The sequence below is a fragment of the Marmota flaviventris genome, chromosome 15, assembly GCF_047511675.1.
Source record: "Marmota flaviventris isolate mMarFla1 chromosome 15, mMarFla1.hap1, whole genome shotgun sequence".
In the NCBI taxonomy this organism is placed as follows: Eukaryota; Metazoa; Chordata; class Mammalia; order Rodentia; family Sciuridae; genus Marmota; species Marmota flaviventris.
Window position 1 is genome coordinate 64,281,186 of NC_092512.1, and position 18,755 is coordinate 64,299,940.

Here is an 18,755-nt window from a genome sequence, read left to right on the forward strand (position 1 = left end):
CCCACACACTGTGAGGAGTGCAGAATTTCTGCCCTGGCTCATGCTTCTCTCTCATTGTGGAATGGCCTCCCCAGCCTAGTTTATCCAGCGAACTCCTGCTCCAGAATCAATGCTCAGCCCCCAACTCTATTGCTTTCTGAACCTGACAGTAATCCTCCATTCCATAATCTCTGTTCCCCTTGATAATCCTATCCCCTGAGGCCTTTTTCAGGTCTGTTCATAGGTCTGTCTCCCTGTAGGGAGTATGAACTTCTCATTCCATGTCACACCCACCCTCACCATGAGGCATGATGGCAAATACACAGTAGCTGTCTGCTAAACAGGCGTTGAACTGATTCACACTTTCATTTAACCACTCAGTCCAGGTTTTTCCACATGTTTCTTACTTCCATCTCTCCAAACAGACTTTGGAGTCATCAAAAACAAATGCTGTTTTCTTACACTTCATGTTTCTCCTAAGGTGTGGCTTTAAACAAAGAAACCTAAACATTTGTAACTGAATGGTGTGTTCCCCTCCACCATCTGCCTTCTCTAATAGACTAAAAATTCAGCAATATTTTTCTTCTCACTTGATCGTGGGGCAAACAGTCTCTGGAAAGAAAGAGCTATGAGGGAAGCAGCCGCTGGATAGAGCTCAGCTGAGGAAGGCAAGGCACCATTGTCAGTGGTGTGGCCCTTACTCCACTATGCCCCATGCTGTCGCTATTCACAGGACCCTTTAATGCAGAGAGCCCTAGATTAGCGAGAAAAAAAGCAGGGGCAGGAACACCATTAAACAAGGCACGTCAGGGCTGATGAAGTTAATTAGGAACAATGACCACTGATTAAAATCTGTAATATTTGTTCTCCATAACAAGGTGGACAAGCTGATATTTGTTTTTTGAAATCATTGCTGAATATTTCCAGTGCTGTGCAACCCAAATTTAGAAGAGGATTAGTGATTTAAGTGCTGAAGTAGAGTTACAGCAGTTGAAAAGTAAGTCGTCTATAAACTACCCTTAGGTATGTCCCTGGTTCAAACAGGGATTGGCCCCAGCTGAGGTGACAAATTGAGCAAAAATCCCACTTAAGAAATGAGAAATAAAGGATCTAAACACTTTTCATGATTCAAAATCCCTGCTCAATCTTCCCACCCCCAAATCTTTTTGGAAAGTGGAAAACCGTGTGACTCTTAGGTACAACAGTGCAAAGTAAGAAGGGATGTGCATGGTCTCAGTAATTGAGATGACCCCAACTATAATAAAAAGAAATGGTATTTCATTTCCTGATTCATTGTCCTCTTGCTAGTGTCTTGTGCACAGTGGTGCATGCCTGTGAGCCCTGAAACTCAGAAGACTGAGACAGGAGGATGGCAGTTCTAACTGGCCTCAGCAACTTAGTGAGGCCCTAAGCAATTTAGAGAGACCCTGTCTCAAAATAAAAAAGTAAAAAGGGCTGGGGATGTAGCTCAGTGGGAAAGCACTCCTGGGTTCAATCCCTAGTACCCAAAACAAAAGGGTAAGGGGGAAATTTTTAAAAAAGAGTGTCATTAACAGGAAATGCCTCTTCCCCATTCCAGGTTTCTATAAAGAGGGATTTCCCCTAAACAAAGTAGCCCTTTCTCTCCCCTCCTTCAAACAACCCCTCCCTCTTTTCCTTTTATTTCTAACTCTTGTGAAATCCAAGCTACTCCTAGGGAGAAGACTCATAAATCCTACTTGGGATACCACCCACCCCATGGACTATGACTATGGGCGCAACCATCGGGTGCTGGGGAGACCCTGTCCTCTCTCGCACAGAGCTGTCTCCCACACAGTCCTACCCACAACAAAGGTGGTGTTCTGTTCTCCATCTGAGGACTCTAGTTATGGCTTATTTCCCAATTTGTTCAGAATGCGGGCTAAGGAGAAGGGGTTTCTTTATTGAGTCTCCTCAGAGAACTCACCAACGTACAGTTCCCAAGGAATATCCACGGGCAATACATTATGCTGGAGCCAAATAAATCAGTTCCACTGAATAAGTTCATTCATCCAGAGGGCAAGTGATTCGTTAAGCTGGGTTCAGAGAATTTATTTGCCTTTGGGTCCTCAAGAACAGGCATTAATGGATAAAAGAGGCCTGCCCTTCGTTTGTCAAGTCTTAGAATAAATGTCTTCCTTCTATGCTTAATAATGTCTTTATATTTAACAATTTAAAAATCCCAATTTCTTTTTTTCTATTTCTTTCAAGGCTTCTAAAAAAATAAAATAAAATAACCCTATTACCCTGTTATACATTTTTTTATTGGTTGTTCAAAACATTACAAAGCTCTTGACATCATATTTCATACATTAGATTCAAGTTGGTTATGAACTCCCATTTTTACCCCAAATACAGATTGTAGAATCACATCGGTTACACATCCACATTTTTACATAATGCCATACTAGTAACTGTTGTATTCTGCTACCTTTCCTATCCTCTACTACCCCCCCTCCCCTCCCATCTTCTCTCTCTACCCCATCTACTGTAATTCATTTCTCTCCTTGTTTTTTTCCCATTCCCCTCACAACCTCTTATATGTAATTTTGTATAACATACCCAATATACCTAAATATGCCCATAAAATGCTTTTAGAAAGCACTGTTTAGTGCATACTGGATTTTGTTTAAAACAACATTTTCCACCACCATATGAGAAATGTGGTATATGGTATTCCCAATGTTACATTATTAATTTTATAGCCTCTCCCTAGGTTTCATAAGGATAGGAACAATTTTATTATCCTTATGTATCAATGAAGAAATTGAAGTTAAGCCACTAAGATCTGAAGATAAGTCAGATGGCAAATATCATAGACAAGGGGAATCAGGAGGCAGATCTAACAATTTATCTCCCAGCCCAGGCTGATGCCTATGGGTCCCAGCAAAGTCCAGCATCTCCCCTGAGAACGTATGGTATGTTGCTCTAGAATTCTCCAATGCAGTTTTGTTGTGTGGAGCCCTACAAAGCTCAAAGAAAAGGTGTATTCGAGAACATCAAAGCACTAACAAGAAGGAACACCTACATCCCTGAACCAACTCCCATCCCATAGGGCTAAGGTCAAAACCCAGGGCCTTGTGCAGGCTGGGCAGGCACTCTACCACTGCGTCACCCTGCCGTAAGTCACAGGTGTAAGATGTCCTTCTTAAACACTAAGAACAAAAACACAAAACTCACATGGCTGTTATAGTGGCTAAGATCTTACAGAGTTAAAAATATCCCAACATCATTTGATTCCATTAGAAGTTTTATACAGTTATTCAATTATCTTTCTCAAAGCAGCATATACTTTACTTTCACTATGTAATAAGCTGGTAATAAAACTTCTATTGCATATGCATACATAATAATTATAATGAAAAGATGTCAGGAAACATAATCAGGAAATACCATATATCAGTTTTTAAAAGATAATATATTTAACTAAAGGGGGAGGAAAAGAAAAAAAAAACTTCACACTGTTTTCTCCATTCAAATTCTCCACATTTCTTATTTGTAGCAAAAAAAAAAAAAAAAAGCTTTTGTATCCCCATTCAGAACGTCTTCCCATGTTTTTTTTAATCATCCCAACCATAATCTCCCCTTTGATGCTCCCCATCTCTTCCTCGTCATAAGAAACAGAAGGGTTGACTCCACCCACCTTAGCTAAATTCTAGCCCTTTATTTAGGAAGGAATGTAGAAATCAGAGAGAGTTATTAGATTGCCCAAGACTGCAGAGCCTGGATCAAATCCAGGTTTTCTAACTCGCTACCATGCTGTTCTCACTGAGATACTTACACTGATCTGGCATTTCCTAGGGGCATTCCAGAACTGCATCTTTCTTAATACTTCCCTGTTATCATGCTGTTCCTATCCTCTGTCTCACTGGTTCTGACCATTAGGTTACTTGAAGTTAATCTAGCCAACAAGGACCCAGGAGTGGGTTACACCTTGCACAGCGCCTTTGACATCCCAGCTGACAAATATTTCATGTGGTTGACAATCATTTGCATCTCTAATGACACATTTATGTTCTAATAAATCTCTTCAAATCTCCCTGTTATTAACTTCTGGTGACCACAATTTGCATATTCCATCGACAGGTTAGAACACAGAATCACTCAAATACATCTTCTCAAGACACCTATTTAGGAAAAAGGGGAAGAGGGGACAAATCACATCACCGTCTCCCTAGTCAAGGGCCTGAACAGTAGGCTGTAATGACATACTGTCTACTGGATGAATGGAGGGATGAAGGGAGGAAGAGAAGGAGGGAAGGAGGGATGAACAGATTGGATAGACAGACAAAAGGATGAACAGATGGGTTTGAGTTCGGAGACAGCCACAAGGTACAGACTGTATATTCCAATCAGTGTATGCTTATGACCTGAAAGTATATTGGGAGATTAGATATTTTATGGTAGAATTTAGATCTGTTAGAACCCAAGTATATAATTACCCATGCATTAATTAATATCATATTCACCTGTAGTACCTAATTTTTAATTTTAGTACGATTTTGCCTTATGTTATAAAACCAATTGTAATAAAAACACTTCTTTCAAATTTAGTTTGTCAAAATAACCTTTTGTGTATCTTTAAGTGATGACAAAGAATGATCTACCCAGGAAATACCAACAAATGCAAAACTCAAAGGTGAGGGACTGGGGCTGAAGCTCAGAGACAGAGCACTTGCCTAATGCATGAGGCACTGGGTTCGATCCTCAGCACCACATAAAAATAAACAAAATAAAGGCATTCTGTCCATCTACAACTACAAAAAAATTATTTTTAAAAATCAAAGGTGACTGCAAAGTGACCTTTGTGCAAAGGTCAAACAGGCCTCATCCCCATGTCTCTCTGAGTAGGGATGGCAGACTGCCCTGTCACGTGGTATAGCTAAAAGAACATTTTTGTTTGTTTAACATCATAATTTATTTTCTATTCAGTAAACTGTTAGGTTTCTGCACAAAATTCATTTTAATAAATTAAAAAGTAAACATGCTGAATCAAAGCAGGAACCATGATTTTTATGTAGTAAAAATGCAAGTGTTCATTAGAATTCAGGAAACATAAAATTTGTTTTTTGTTCTTCATTTTCTTTTTCCTGCCAAGAGGAGAGAGAGAGTTTCCGCAACTATGGCCACTGGAGAGGTCACAGCCCAAGGTTCTAATTCCTTCCTCTGCTTAGCCACGAGGTTCAATCCCACAGCCTAGTAGGATATTCCAGGGTACCAACAAAAATAATCATAATTATTATTATATTTAAAAACTGATGTTCCTCTTTTGGGTGAAAATAATAAAACTGCCCAGAGAAGTTGAATGTTCAAATTGCAAATTGTTTCCTTTAGCATCAATCTTACTTCCTCTGAATGGCAATCACTTTTTGCTCCTAAAGTATTCCAAAATAATAACTACAGGTACAAATAAAAACTCAAACTAGAATCGAGTTTCCCAGTAAAAATTGGCACTAGAAAATTTAAAAAGAAAATGTTCTTGGAACAGAAGTCAGTTCATGGACCTCTATTTCTGAGGGGTGTGACTCCGAGCTAATAGCCTCCCTCTCCAGACCTGGGTAAGTACTTGGGTAAAGCAGGCGAGACTAGACAACCAGTTCTCAGGGAGCAGCAGGGCGCCCACCTTAGTGACATCATACCCTGGGGTTCCTCCACAAAGTCCGTGTCACTATTGCCCTTCTGTGCAAGGTTAAGCCCCCTCTGCATCTGGGGTACCTGCAGACATAATAGCCCCTCACAGGGGCAGTGGGCTGGGGATGGAGCCTGTTGTGTTGTTTGTGTTCATCTGATCCATTAGCAAAAAAGAGCACTAGTAGAGATACTTCTTCCTTAAATGGAATACATAATTAACCATCCTGCACTCCTCTTCAATCAGACCATACATCCTGGTTTTCTACAAGTTGTTCTAGGAGGCCTGAAGTTTTTATCCTCAGTTTTCTCCTGTGCTAAATAGGTACTTGTACAAGGCGATCTGGAAAGTTCCTTTTAAATCTAAAATGCTTATATCATGTTATCTTATATGTCTCATTCTCATCATATTCTATCTCATAAAGTTTTCCTATGACATTTCCTTGGAAAGTCAATGGAAGGATCTCTTTTAGAAAAGATTCATAAACCAGAAGTTCTACTTGAGACGTTACTAGAAGTAGAATAACTTTGAAAAGGTCCGAATTTTAGTATTAACCAGGTAAACTATTTCTGGAATCTCCTCAGGGCAGTAAAATAAGCAAAAAAGAAAAAAAAATGTGTCTCTTTCTGGTGAATATGCAAATGACCTGTGAGGCAGCAACCCTAAAGACCAGGTCATTTGTACCAAAAGAACACTTTTAAGGTAGACACTCCCACTTGCCTGAGAAGAAGAAAAGAAATGTAGAACATGTGGGAAGCTGGCACACTTAGGGGAGAGTGCAGAGTGGGGAGAGGCAATGGAATGTTTATGATGAACTCTCATATGAAATATGGTCTTCATCATTTTTTTTACCTAATTTGCAACCAAGGCTTGGACTCTTCACAATCAAAAGACCCTGCTCTGCACAAGGAGACCTTCTTCTTCTTCTTTTTTTTTTCTATTTACCTAATGCACTCAATCTCCCACAAACAGCTGGTATGTGGCTTGTTTATCTCTGAGGGCTTTCAGAGGACAAAGAGCAATAGCAACTCTCTCAATACAATATAAATAAAGATAAGCCAGTATCCTGCAACAGAGCTGAATCTCTTGCTGGGTGAGTCACTCTTAAACCCAGACTTTTGGGCCCATAGAGCAAGAAAGTCACTTCCCACACATGATCTAGTGTGGCCAGGATTACTTTTCTGTCCCTAATAAACCATTATGCATTGTAGTAAAAGGAGCAAAACAGAAATATCATGACTTTTTCAAAAGCTTAACTTATCCAATATCCAGTTGATGATTTATTCTGAGACCATGCCCTTCCTACATTTGGCTATTAAAGATCCTCCTTTTATCAAATAATGGGAACAGCAGAGGGTAAGCAATATTCTTATTGAGAAAAATTAAAATCTAGCCATACCACTGGTCTTTCCCCAAGTTTAAAAAAAATGTATTGACCCATTATAAAATCAAAATATGTGGAATGCACTCTCCCCTAAAGTTATGAGAGTTGCTCTTTAAGTATACAGAATGGTCATCATGATTGACAAACTACATCACCTCAACCAAATCAGTTTTGCAGCCTGATTTTTTTTGAATAGAGGAGGTTTTTATTTTTTTGGTTTGTTCATTAAAGATGAACTTTATTTTCCCACATGCATATATGAAATAAACATGTGAAGGAAAATAATGTTAATGCAAACTAAATGCAATATGTTTCTATATTAAATAGTTTAATTGAAAAAAAAGACGGGTCATCATTTATGAAGAATTATGCAAACCACAGAGCTGGGCTACTTTGAAGCAGCAAAGAAATGACAGTGTCCACAAAGTACAGAAATACGGTCTGAATGCAGGATGTGAATACCCTGAAGGTCCAGATGTAGAATAAAAATTTATGTGAATGGAATAAATAACTCCAGTGGAAAAGTAGATGCACAGAGCACACCAGTGAGGGGAAATGGCCAAATTCATAATACTGAAGTCGAACCTCACAAGCTAAGATATCTAATGATGTCCAAAAAAAATAATTACCCATGGCCAGCAAAACAGACAAGAATCAGTTTTAGTTGCTCTCAAACTTGTCTTAAATCAACAAGCAAAAGGCAAAATACACACACATTAAGGAAAAAAAATTCCAGCTGGTAAATACAACCCAGACATTTGTAAGAAAATATTTAACATGTGTATGTCCACCATGTTTTCAGGTACCAGGATAGAAAACATGGTATGTTTTTTTTTTTTTCTCTTGTTAAGGGACTGTCAGTTAGGCATAAACCTAAGGAATCCATAACAGAATTCAGGCTTAAGATGAGAGCCTAATGAGAAGTGTCAGAGGGCTGTAGAAGCATGTGTGTTGCTGAAAACCATAAATCTCTAGAAAGTGAAGCACACACGTGGGCTTTGTCCATCTTGTTCTTGGAAGAGCTGCACTGAAAGGGTCAGAAGTCACAAACTGCGCTAACTTTTGAAGCAATGTTGGTGCTGACTCCAGGTAGCGGAAAATGCATTCAGAGTTGTTATTATACATTCAGCTAGTAATTTTAAAAAGTCAAGGGGAAAGAGGTTGATAGATTTCTGTTAAAAGCTGTTCTATATGTTACAGGTCACAGGCATGATAAATTATTTGTTTATACTATTTGTTTTACAAAACAGCCATTCAATTATAAGTGAAATCAACAAAAAGGGAAATAAGCAAATGTGTATGTGGTTCTGGCATTAAAGTTGGTTTTAAAATGTAAATTAAAAGGCTGGGTCAACAAATGGGCCAAGGACCTGAACAGACACTTCTCAGAGGAGGACATACAATCAATCAACAAGTACATGAAAAAATGCTCACCATCTCTAGCAGTCAGAGAAATGCAAATCAAAACCACCCTAAGATACCATCTCACTCCAGTAAGATTGGCAGCCATTATGAAGTCAAACAACAACAAGTGCTGGCGAGGATGTGGGGAAAAGGGTACACTTGTACATTGCTGGTGGGACTGCAAATTGGTGCAGCCAATTTGGAAAGCAGTATGGAGATTTCTTGGAAAGCTGGGAATGGAGCCACCATTTGACCCAGCTATTCCCCTTCTCGGTCTATTCCCTAAAGACCTAAAAAGAGCATGCTACAGGGACACTGCTACATCGATGTTCATAGCAGCACAATTCACAATAGCTAGACTGTGGAACCAACCTAGATGCCCTTCAATAGACGAATGGATAAAAAAAAAATGTGGCATTTATACACAATGGAGTATTACTCTGCATTAAAAAATGACAAAATCATAGAATTTGCAGGGAAATGGATGGCATTAGAACAGATTATGCTAAGTGAAGCTAGCCAATCCCTAAAAAACAAATGCCAAATGTCTTCTTTGATATAAGGAGAGTAACTAAGAACAGAGTAGGGTCGAAGAGCATGAGAAGAAGATTAACATTAAACAGGGATGAGAGGTGGGAGGGAAAGGGAGAGAGAAGGGAAATTGCATGGAAATGGAAGGAGACCCTCAGGGTTATACAAAAGTACATACAAGAGGAAATGAGGGGAAAGGGAAAAATAATACAAGGGGGACAAATGAATGACAGTAGAGCGGGCAGAGAGAGAAGAGGGGAGGGGAGGGGAGGGGAGGGGGGATAGTAGAGGATAGGAAAGGCAGCAGAACACAACAGACACTAGTATGGCAATATGTAAATCAATGGATGTGTAACTGATGTGATTCTGCAATCTGTATATGGGGTAAAAATGGGAGCTCATAACCCACTTGAATCAAAGTGTGAAATATGATATATCAAGAACTATGTAATGTTTTGAACAACCAACAATAAAAAATTAAAAAAAAAAAAAAAAGGCTGGGGATGTGGCTCAAGCGGTAACTTGCTTGCCTGGCATGCGCGGGGCTCTGGGTTCGATCCTCAGCACCACATAAAAATAAAATAAAGATGTTGTGTCCACTGAAAACTGAAAAATAAATATTAAAAAATTCTCTCTCTCTCTTCTCTCTCTCTTTAAAAAAAATGTAAATAAAATATGGACACTCTACTAAAAAAAAAAACCTGGGCTGGGGTTATGGCTCAGTGGTAGAGCACTTGCCTAGCATGTGTGAGGCACTGGGTTGGATTCTCAGCACCATATATAAATAAATAAAATAAAGTTCCATTAACAACTAAAAAGTATTTCAAAAAAAAAAAACTGAAAAATCTCATGAGTTCAAAAAGATACCCAGTCCAAATCTCACTCTTCACGATTCTGTTGACCACATTCTTGTGTTTAAGGTGACCCTGGGTGGCTGTTCAGGACCAGGTGACCAGCAGTCAGCTATCTAAACAACTTTGTATTTGCTAATTCATTATCAATCCTGGAATGTTCTTGCACCTGGAGTCCCCTTCTCTGTCATTACAACATGAGAGCTCTATTTGCCTTAAAACCCAGCTCAGTATTCATAGCCTCAAAAAAAAAAAAAAGCTGGTTTGCAGGAATCTCCCTCTAATTCTGCACCCTCACAACATTTATGTATTCAATCAGTTACGACCCTAAAACAAATGTCAGATGACTGAAAAAAATATTCTGGGATTATATCAAGGATTATCTGGGATAACAAAGAATATAAATATTACTCATTACCTATTTGGGAAAAATTACAGTCAGAATTCCATTATCCTAAATATAAATATTTCTACACAAAGCCTCACTACCAGAATTTAATCTTCACTCAAAACAATCCATTACCTGTGCTTAATGGTCTGGAGCAGTTAAAATGCCACCCAGTAGCCAGACCAGTCTGAACATTTGGTCCGGAAATTCTCTCTCACAACACAGCCAAGAGCACAGGTCACTGACTCCCCTAATCTAATTAAACTTTCTCAAGGCTGGAAACTGTGTCACAAGCAAAGGCACTGAATCCTCATCCAGAAGTTCCTACCTACCCCATCATGCCCATCTCTCCCTAAACTCATGGATTATTTGAGGACTGACTGGTACAAAATCATGAAATGTCCTTTGAAACCCAAAGAAGAGGACAGGGCTTGTCTGGCCAGCCCCCTGGCCCTCCACCACCCAGGAGGTTCAAATGAACCCTTTCCTCTGATGTGTTCTGGTGTAAGCATTTCCTTCTGAGGTTGGCTGAGGACAGGGCAGTAGGAAGAGGTGACACAAGAGTTGTTTTAAGACAGCAGAAATGAGAGAACATTTCTTGGCAACCAAGAGGGCAGCTCCCTACAAGACCATCAATACCTTCAGCACTCAGGCCCCCAAGGAGCTGTCCCCTCTCAGGGTCCTCACTCTGTCTTCATCTTCAACAGATGTCAATGCAGTTTTCTTCCCCTCCATCCTTAAAACATCTCACATTTCACTTTTAAGACTTGGGCCTCTTTAATAAAATGGATATCCTAAGCTTCAAAAGGATTTGGAAAAATTATCATTACACTAATGCTCAGAAACACTCCAATCTAATCCTTTAATATACACATATCATTTATACAAAATTGTACATTAGTGATTTCCGGTCACAGAGGTAATACTGCACCTGCTATCTGGTCGTGAGCACTTCCATATTTAATATTAAGCATATGTACAGATGGGAATAACAGAAGACTGGCATTCCCGCAGCCCCCACAATATACTCTTTTTTATTATTATTAAGAGTTATATCGTTTTTAATCTATCATCTCTACTAGGCACCCAAGTCAGAAAACCCACTAGATGGTTGTCTATAGGACTCTGGATCAAGATAAAATCTGGAGCTGATATAGTTGAGAATCAAAGCCTTAGAAATAGAATAGATCACACAGGAAAGAGCAAAAGAGGAGGGAAAAAGGGAGGGAAGAGGAAAGAGAGGAGTAAGGAAGGTAAGGAAGGCAGGTAGATGGGAAGAAAGGAAAACACACTTGTGCATACCACTGAAGGGCAATTTCCTGGGAGAAACTGAGGTTCCTTATAAGAAGAAACATCAATGAGGCTTGGACCAACAGGGACATCCTCTCAACCTTACCAACACGGACTACTTATTTATGATATGCCTACAGTGGCCTAAATGACAGAGTCAACAGGGGAATGAGAAGGAAATGATCCTCCTCAGAAGTCCTCAGTCAACAAGAAAGACACAGAGGACATGACAGGTGCCAGTCCACGGGATCAGCACATGGCACTGACCTACCATGATCTATCTAGTACACAAGAGTGGGAGGTAAATTCTGCCTAGGGAAGAAGGAACATGATACTGGGTACTAAGACAGCGCAAGAGTCAACTAAGAAGATTATGTGGGGGAGGGAAGACTAGACAAAAGAATCACTCTCTTTACATCTCCCTGTCCCCAAAAGCTTGGGGAGCAATTTTAAATAAGCTAAACTAGAGTTTTAATTATTCTTGAGTTTCTTCCAACAGTTACTTGTTTCTAGCTCATTACCTTCCCAGAGCTACAAAAGTGACCAAATGAATTTGCGGAGACCACAGAATGTCTACAACAGTAAGAATTCTAGCACAGATCACTGTTATGGCCAGCTGCTCACCTGCACACTCCAAGCCCAGTAAAGCAGATAAGAAGCTTCAATTGCTGCCCCAAGCTTATATCTTGTTAAGTGTTTTTTTTCTTAATATAAACTGACAAAATTCAAGAGCTATGCATCTACATTTATACTTAACCATTCTCAGCCGATCACTGAATACTTTTCTGAACAAGACTTTTACACAATGATCATCGTTCTTACCTCCATGGGAAAAGCCTTGAAATTAACCGTGTGCTCGGAACCACGCTGGTTTTCTCTCCCCCAGTGAAATCTAACTTCATACAGTTCAAATTCATGCCCTTGAGGCAAAGGTCCTCCTGAGAGAACTGAAAAATAAATTTTATTGAATTACACCACAAATTTTTTAGCACGGCATTATAATCACTAGAGGTTTTTCAGGTTGTGTTGTCAGTGTTTGTTTGGCCAAAAAGCTCTTATGAGCTCTACAGATTAAATTTACAAAGCAAAAATGAGAAATACATCACAACTCTGAAGCACATTTACCATATTTGGGTTGGTCCAAAATTCTCGCAATGCTCATTCAGATATAGTAGAAATACAGAATTCCTAAAAAACTTGGTAATAATATGTAACATTTTAACTTCTCATCTGTTTTCAGTCCAGGTGCAGAGAAGGAAAGCCAAACCTCCCGAAACTTAAGCTTAGCTCTGGTCAGGAGACAAGAAGATGGTCTGAGTCTCCAGTAATTTGCTATAGACCTATCAATAAATTAAACCACACTTGCACATCACTGATCAGCACTGGCAGGCGTTTATTTAGAGAATAGGTATAGGTTAACAAAATGATTCATGAAGAGGGCTGGGGATGTGGCTCAAGCAGTAGCATGCTCGCCTGGCATGCACTAGGTTCGATCCTCAGCACCACACACAAATAAAAAAAAAAGATTCATGAAGAGAATAAGCATTAAGTCAATTGATAATGAAATCATATTTATAAAACAGATAACCATTCATTATCATATAGACAACAAATGCAAATTAAATCTTGATAAACCATAAAAAAATATGCAAAATATTAACAACAGTTCTATGGGGCCCTGTCCCTATTTCTCATTTCTGGATATGTTTCAGAATTTTATCCCAAAAAAGGCACATCAAATGATAATGAAAAGCACATTTGCATGACAACATGTTTTGAAAACATATTTTAGCTAAACACTCCCTAATATCATATGTAAAATCTTGAAATAAAGTTTATTACAAACACAAAATTTCAACACAAATAAAGGTGGTTTAATTCCGGGCAAGTTTCCTCTAGCTAGTCCCAATTCTAAACAGTCATAGCTAAGAATTTTAGGTTATTTTTGGTCAAAGAGCTGACAAACTTCACCACCACCACCCTAGAAGTAGGATCTTTGAAACAGATTATTATTGACACTTGAGTTGCCTCTGAGAAGGAAAAAAAAAGAGCCTTGACCTTGAGGAACAGCTGTTCATCCCCAAATTCAATGGATGAGAAAGCAAACTGATGAAGAGATATTTATTTGTTTGGTTGGTTCTTAGTTTATGACTTATTCTAAATAGGATTTAAGGCTGATTATATCCATATACATAAAACAGAGCCAGAGTGTAAGTTATATAGAAAAAAACAGAGGGAAACAACAAGGCAAACTGAGAATAGATGGAGAAATCTATCATAGAAAATGAAGAACATGCCAGGCATGCCGCATGCACCTGTAATCCCAGTGGCTCAGGAGGTGGACACAGGAAGATGGCAGGTTCAAAACCAGCCTCAGCAAAAGTGAGGTGCTAAGCAACTCAGTGAGACCCTGTCTCTGAATAAAATACAAAATAGGGCTACAGATGTGGCTCAGTAGTCAAATGCCCTTGATCCAACGCCCGGTACCCCCACCACCACAAAAAAGAAAAAGAAAGAAAGAAAATGAAGGACATGAACTCCTTATTAACAAGACCCTTTCTGGTTCTTAGCTTTCTAGCAGCTGGAACAAGAAATGAAAACAGTATCTATAAGAAAAATTGATTTTGATTTTTCAAGTAGACAAAGGCAAGGTGTATGGCCATTAGCATCAGATCACCTCACAGGATTTCAATGTTCTTGCTCATGTTTTACCTGCTTTAGGTCACATGACAAGCCATAGGGGTCAGTGTTATCATCCCCATGGACAAAAGAGAAAGATTGGCTAAGAGGGGCAAAGTGTGACCTGTCATATTCATCCAGCTAGCAAGCCCAGGACCAAGACCCAAGCTGGAATCCCCTGGCCTGCGTCCTGGGGTGACATAGAGACAGTATCTGGAAGTGTGAACTATAAATGAATCCTGGAAGCCTAGATTTCTGAACTGCAGCTCCTACTTTGAGAACTACATTTCATCTTATTTTCCAAGACAACCCCAAAAATATCTAAATACATGGATCAAAAAGGTTTACACATTCATAGCTACGGTGCAGGCTCACTCCATCTTCCTCTTCAATAAACATCACATGATGGGGACTTAAAAATGTGTGAAATGTTTTTACTTCAAATAAATGCCACAGTTTCTGAACAATTTTCTCACTTCCTCCTTTGCCAGAGCTGTCCAAACTTGGTCTTAAGAAAAATCAGGAAGGAGACCATAAGTCTACCCTCCACACATTACAACCCAACCCAGAAAGAAAAAAACAAAGAGGGAGAGGATTTTCCTGCCTCACAAGGCATCCCAGCCCACATCAGCAAAAGGAGCAAGTACACCCTTCATCACAGACAGCAATGACCCGACCTGGGGCTTCAGCCAGTGAGTTCTGCAACCCTCTACTCTTAAAAGGCAGCAATAAAACTCTCTTAGAGGAGGTCCAGCTCCATGTTGCACAGAAAGAAAAAAGTGGCATCAAATGATGCACATATGAAATGGGAAAGAGGATTAAAAAAAATCTTCACCCCATACACTCAAACACATGCTCTCTCTCTAGCTCTCAATCTCTCTCTGAAACTAACTGTTAGAGAGCGTTATCCCAGTACTTTCTTATGGAAATGGAAGTTATAGCTAATCCTAACAGTGATTTCAGGGAACCCAAAAGAGATCCACCTTACAAAAATATATTTCCCATCTGACTTCCCAATGCCCAATAATTATTTGAAAGCCATAAGGTGTTTAAAGCAGGGAGATAAGCCTTTTATTTGAAATATCTAGAAATTCAGGCTACACAGATCCATGTTTTGATAGGGAGAAATTCAAAGCCCCAAGAGGGGTCATTTATAAATGTTTTCTGATCAACTACTATCCTGTGCCAAGCACTGCATGAATCACACACTGATACATGATACAATGATACACATACAAAATCCCTGACCTCATGGTTCTTACATTCTATTGAAATGTAAACTCAACGATTTATGAAGATCAAATTTTCCTGCATACTATTCGGTCTCTACATGACAAGTTTATTAGTTGCAAAGTTATTATGTTCAATAAAATTTCAACGAAACAACAGATCCTTATGGATCTTACATTCTATGAGGTTGAAGAGAAGGGAAGCTCTTTGCCCAGACCTGGTCCTCCAGAGAGAGGGGACAATGAGGTGGCTTTCAGCCCGGAATCAGGCTCTGGGTATCTTTCATTTGCTACAGATGAATAATCCAAAGTTAAACCACACTAAAATCATGTGGCTGTACAAAGCCATTAAAAAAAGGACAAATATGGAATTTAGAGTTTTATGAGGTGCCAGGTAAAAGCACTACCTGTTCATTCCCCAAGAGTGATTGTTTATAGACTAAAAGTAAATTGCAGCTCACTTTTATCCATTTGGCAACATACTCTTAAAGTATTATTCTCCCTCTTTATAGCTTACATCTTTTTTATAAAGAAACCAATCATCCCAAAAGGGGTGCTCTTTTCCTACATGAATGAATATCAAATTTTGCTGAATGATATTTGGTTATTATATGGCTACTTATTAGTTATGTTAACATTAGACTCAATAAAAGTACGATGAAACAACATGCTAAATATCCTTAAAATAACAAATTTGTGAAAAGAATTACATAATAAATTGATGTCTTTGCTACTACCTCATTTTCTTAAATGCTCTTTAATAGCATCGCTATTAAGCTTATGAGACTTAAAAAGAGAAGTTTCCCAGAAGAATCTCCTGCAAAATTTGAGAATCACAAAGAGACTTGGTGTATGTACATTTACCTAAATCTAAGCTTCTATGATCTTTTGTGAAAAACAAATTTACCAGATAATTTGAAGGCTGATGCTCATTTCACTTGAATTTGACACAAGATAACTCCATCCTGGTCCTGTGCTGACCACTTAATATACAAAGTAAAGGGATCCAGTCTTAGTACTAGCCAAGCATTCAAACTGCTAAAGAAATCACACTTAGTAGTCCAAGTAGGAGGCATCAGGGACAGGAAAGGAATGTGGACAGATAGTAAGAGGGAGCCCAGCCAAGTCAAAAACAAATGGGGATCAGGAAGTTGGGGAGACTTTCTGAAGACGACAATAGCTATGCTAAGTGAAAAAGTGCAACTAAAGCAAAGAGAAGAAGCTTAGAAAGGCTTAGGGTTGTGAAACAGCATAACTTTATTCCAAGAATAAATAAAAAGAGAGGTAACCAACAGTCAGAGGCAGGTTCATAACATGGGCCCCAGAAGGAGATTTGCAGCCTAGGAGCTAGAATTTATCCTGCAGGGAACCATCGAGGGCTTCTGTGCAGGGAACTAACACGACTGTCTTTGCATGGTGAAATACGACTCCAGGGTCTGCACACACATCAGAATACCAAAGGGCAAGCCTCACCGTGAGAAAGCTGCTGCTTGGCCCAGGTGAAGACGGCAGGGCAGGAGACAAAGTCTGCTAGAGCCAGACGCCAACCAGAGGAGAAACGCCAGCCGGTCCCTGACACATCCCCCTGAAGGACCCAAAGGCTCAAACACTTTATTCTTTATAGGTCTAAAGATTTTATAACCTCAGATAAAATATATGTATGTGTATCCACACACACACACATACACGTATATGTATACACACACATATATTCAAGCTCTTAAACATTCCAAAAGAAATATTTGTTTTTAGCATTTTAAGTCTTTAAAGCAAAGATCAATATTTTTTACTCTTCTCATTTTTTAGTATATAGTTCTATTTCATATAAAGAATAAATATCTTCAGCTCTCAGAGAAAGGCCTGTCTGAATCTTGTGTAAGGATCTCCCAGGAGTCTTTGGGGTCAGAGGAGTCCAGAAACCATGGATCACCCACACAGGCTTGAAACATGCTTTAGATTGTTTTTCTGTAAACCCTGCAACTACCCTAAAAACTGACCTATTGCCAAATGATGGCAGAACTGACATAGAACTGTGCATCATAGTATTGTGGGCAACACCTTTCAACTTGTTGGCTGTACTATTTAACATGGCTTTATGAGCCCATGATAATTGGATATGCTGGTGGTATTGTAATGTGCTCCAGACCATCAGTGGGGCTTTCAATTCAAAATCCAAAAACTGTCCTGCAGAAAATCTTAGCCAACATTGTTATGGTATCCAAAGAGATGCTACTGTGATTGCAAAAAGCCCAAGTGACTCAAAATCAAACATTGGTAAAAGAATGATCTGTTTGAAAGAAGACAAAATCCTCACTACTAGTCCATCAGATTTCTTTAAAAGCCATAATTATGCACCAACGGGCAATATTTAATTAGAAGGTGATAATCTACAGAATTCTAAAAATCCAGGTTCTACAAATCTACTCTACCTGGATGAACAAGAGAAGGAAACTTCTTTAAGATTTGAACTCTGAGCAATTCTGGATTTCCATGTGACAGCCTAAGTGGCCACAGATTTTCTGATGACTGGAAAGCATTTATTTTTATGACTTACCTATTCAAGTAAATTGATGACAGCTATTGAAAACGTGTACTTACCAACAAACTACTTGCTGTGCAATTATGTATGTGTATCCACACATACACACATACATGTATATATATACATACACATATATTCAAGCTCTTAAAGGCAGAGATCAGGGCTAAAGGTGTGGCTCAGTGTTAAGAGTATTTTCCTTGCATTCATAAGGTCGCATTCATGAGACCTTCCATTTGTTCCCCAGCATTAAAAAAAAAATAGAAATCATAGCAATAGCATGGATAGTAGGTCAGTTGGTCACACTGGGAAAAGTGAAGCAGATTAAAGCAACTGTCCAGGTAATTCAAGTTCTCCAAATAAATAAGATAGTCACAAAGAAATTTAACCCTGACCTCTCATATAAATAAAAAATTTAGAACCTCTTCAGCAAAAACAATGTCAAAATATCTTTGACAACTTCATCTTTGCATCAGCAAGGTTGCTAAGAAACACCATAAAAAGGTGTCACATTTTGGGGGAAGGGTGTGATTAATAATTATCATCTGGCCTAAAATTAGTATTGAGAATTGTAAAAGACCCAGAAGTAAAATTTCCTAATTAAAGTTTCTATAATAAGTTTCCACAAAGGGAACAAATGACCTATCCTGAACAGCAAATTCTCCCATACTGATGGCCCATTAAAAATGTCATTACTTTAACATACTCCTAATAGTCAGATGGAATCACATGCTACCGCACAGGCCTGGGCAGTCCCCCACCTTCTCACTACCTAAGTATCTAATCACTCAGGTTAGAAATATATATACCAGTAACAATCATCAACTGCTTCAT

General features: G+C 39.0%; 1 protein-coding gene and 1 pseudogene across 1 annotated transcript in view; one reads left to right on the plus strand and one right to left on the minus strand.

The window, feature by feature from the left end:
* Positions 1-18,755, minus strand: part of Ca8 (carbonic anhydrase 8) — a 91,144-nt gene that overhangs the window by 62,992 nt on the left and 9,397 nt on the right. The window contains exon 3 of the mRNA XM_071602312.1: positions 12,297-12,421. Coding sequence (XP_071458413.1) covers positions 12,297-12,421 — 125 coding nt within the window. The remainder of the gene's footprint in view (positions 1-12,296; positions 12,422-18,755) is intronic.
* On the plus strand, positions 15,549-17,948 carry LOC114090588 (mitochondrial inner membrane protease subunit 1 pseudogene; annotated as a pseudogene).